General features: G+C 41.4%; 1 protein-coding gene across 1 annotated transcript; it reads right to left on the bottom strand.

Annotated features, from left to right (window-relative positions):
- Positions 1-1,251: 1,251 nt before the first annotated feature.
- EMH_0086610 (uncharacterized protein) lies at positions 1,252-1,955 on the bottom strand (the record flags this gene model as incomplete). The annotated part of the gene is made up of 2 exons (XM_013501049.1): positions 1,252-1,777; positions 1,924-1,955. The coding sequence occupies 2 exons, from the start codon at positions 1,953-1,955 to the stop codon at positions 1,252-1,254; spliced, it is 558 nt and encodes a 185-aa protein (XP_013356503.1).
- Between the last annotated feature and the right edge of the window lie 40 nt (positions 1,956-1,995).

The raw sequence follows: 1,995 nt of genomic DNA, 5'->3' as shown, positions 1-1,995 counted from the left end.
TGTATATATTTATTTATTTATTTATTTATATAAGCAGCAACTCAAATCCAGGGCCCTCTTCGATGCTGGCTCTGAACCTATTATGCTCAGCTATTTATTTATATTTTTGTTTATTTATATATTTTTATTTTATTTTATTTATATTTGTTTTTTATTGTCTATATTTTTATGTATTATATGTATATATTTATTTATTTATTTATATATAGCAGCAGCAACTCAAATCCAGGGCACTCTTCGATGCAGTCCATATAAATATAAATATATTAATTATATTGTTTTATTTGTCTTCTACTAAAAATAAATAAATATATTAATTTATATATTTATTCATATACTAAAAAACAAATAAAACATTAACTAATATATTAATATATTAATATATTAATATATTTGTTTACTTATTCATATATTTATATATTTATATATTTATTTATTTATTTATATATTTATATATTTATATATTTATATATTTATATATTTATTTATTTTTTTTTTTATTTATTTATATAGGAATTGTTTTGTTGAGTTTCTGCTGCACTTTGCTTCGTCTACTGCTGAGCTGCGTTCTCGGTTGGCCCGCCAGGCAGCAGCAACACGCTCCCGCCGCCTAGAATTAAATATGAAGGTATTTATAATCCTGCTGCTGCTGCTGCTGCTGCTGCTGCTGCTGCTGCTGCTGCTGGTGATGCTGGTGATGCTGCTGCTGCTGCTGATGCTGCTGCTGCTGCTGGTGCGGGTGATGCTGGTGATGCTGCTGCTGGTGATGGTGATGCTGCTGCTGCTAGTGGTGATGCTGCTGCTGCTGCTGCTGCTGCTGCTGCTGCTGCTGCTGGTGCGGGTGATGCTGCTGCTGCTGCTGCTGCTGCTGCTGGTGATGCTGCTGCTGCTGCTGGGGCTGCTGGTGGTGATGCTGCTGCTGGTGATGCTGCTGCTATATATATAATAAATTTATAAATAAATAAAAAATAGATAAATAAACAAATTTATAAATATATTTGTGTATACAGCTGGAGTACAGCCGCGCCGCTCGAGACTTCAGCCGGCTGCATGCATATATATATATAATAAACAAACAAATAAATAATAAATAAATAAATAAAAAACTAAATAAATAAATTTATAAATATATTTATTTGTGTATACAGCTGGAGTACAGCCGCGCAGCCCGAGACTTCAGCCGGCTGCATGCAGTGCTGCCGAAGCGGCTGCTGCAGACGACCCTCCTTTGCTGCGACTTGGCTCATAGAATTAAAAAACTGCTGCAGCCATGTCAGTGCTGCTGCTGCTGCTGCTGCTGCTGCTGCTGCTGCTGATGATGATGATGATGCTGCTGCTGCTGCTGCTGCTGATGATGATGATGATGATGATGATGATGATGATGATGCTGCTGCTGCTGCTGCTGCTGCTGCTGCTGATGATGATGATGATGATGCTGCTGCTGCTGCTGATGATGATGATGATGATGATTATGATGATGCTGCTGTTGCTGCTGCTGTTGTTGTTGCTGTTGCTGCTGTTGTTGTTGCTGTTGCTGCTGTTGTTGCTGTTGCTGCTGCTGCTGCTGTTGTTGTTGCTGTTGCTGCTGTTGTTGTTGTTGCTGTTGCTGCTGTTGTTGTTGCTGTTGCTGCTGTTGTTGTTGCGGTTGCTGTTCCTGTTGCTGCTGCTGCTAGAGCTATTACTAGTGTTGCTGCTGCTGCTGCTGCTGCTGCTACTACTACTGCTACTACTACTACTACTACTACTACTGCTGCTGCTGCTGCTGCTGCTGCTGCTGCTGCAGGCACTGACGCGGGCGGGTGTGTCTGATGCGAGGTTTATATATCAGCTGGGGCGGCAGTGGCAGTCTCTTGTTGCTGCTGAAAAAAAACAAGCAGCAAACCAACTGCAGCAGCAGCAGCAGCAGCAGCAGCCGGAACTCACCGGGCCCCCAATGCAGCGCATTGGCTGAGCATCCTGCTGCTGCTGCTGCTGCTGCTGCTGCTGCTGCTGCAA

The sequence above is a fragment of the Eimeria mitis genome, genomic scaffold, assembly GCF_000499745.2.
Source record: "Eimeria mitis Houghton genomic scaffold, Emh_scaff6224, whole genome shotgun sequence".
Classification (NCBI taxonomy): domain Eukaryota; phylum Apicomplexa; class Conoidasida; order Eucoccidiorida; family Eimeriidae; genus Eimeria; species Eimeria mitis.
The sequence above is the reverse complement of the archived record's forward strand: the minus strand, read 5'-3'. Positions and strand labels throughout refer to the sequence as shown.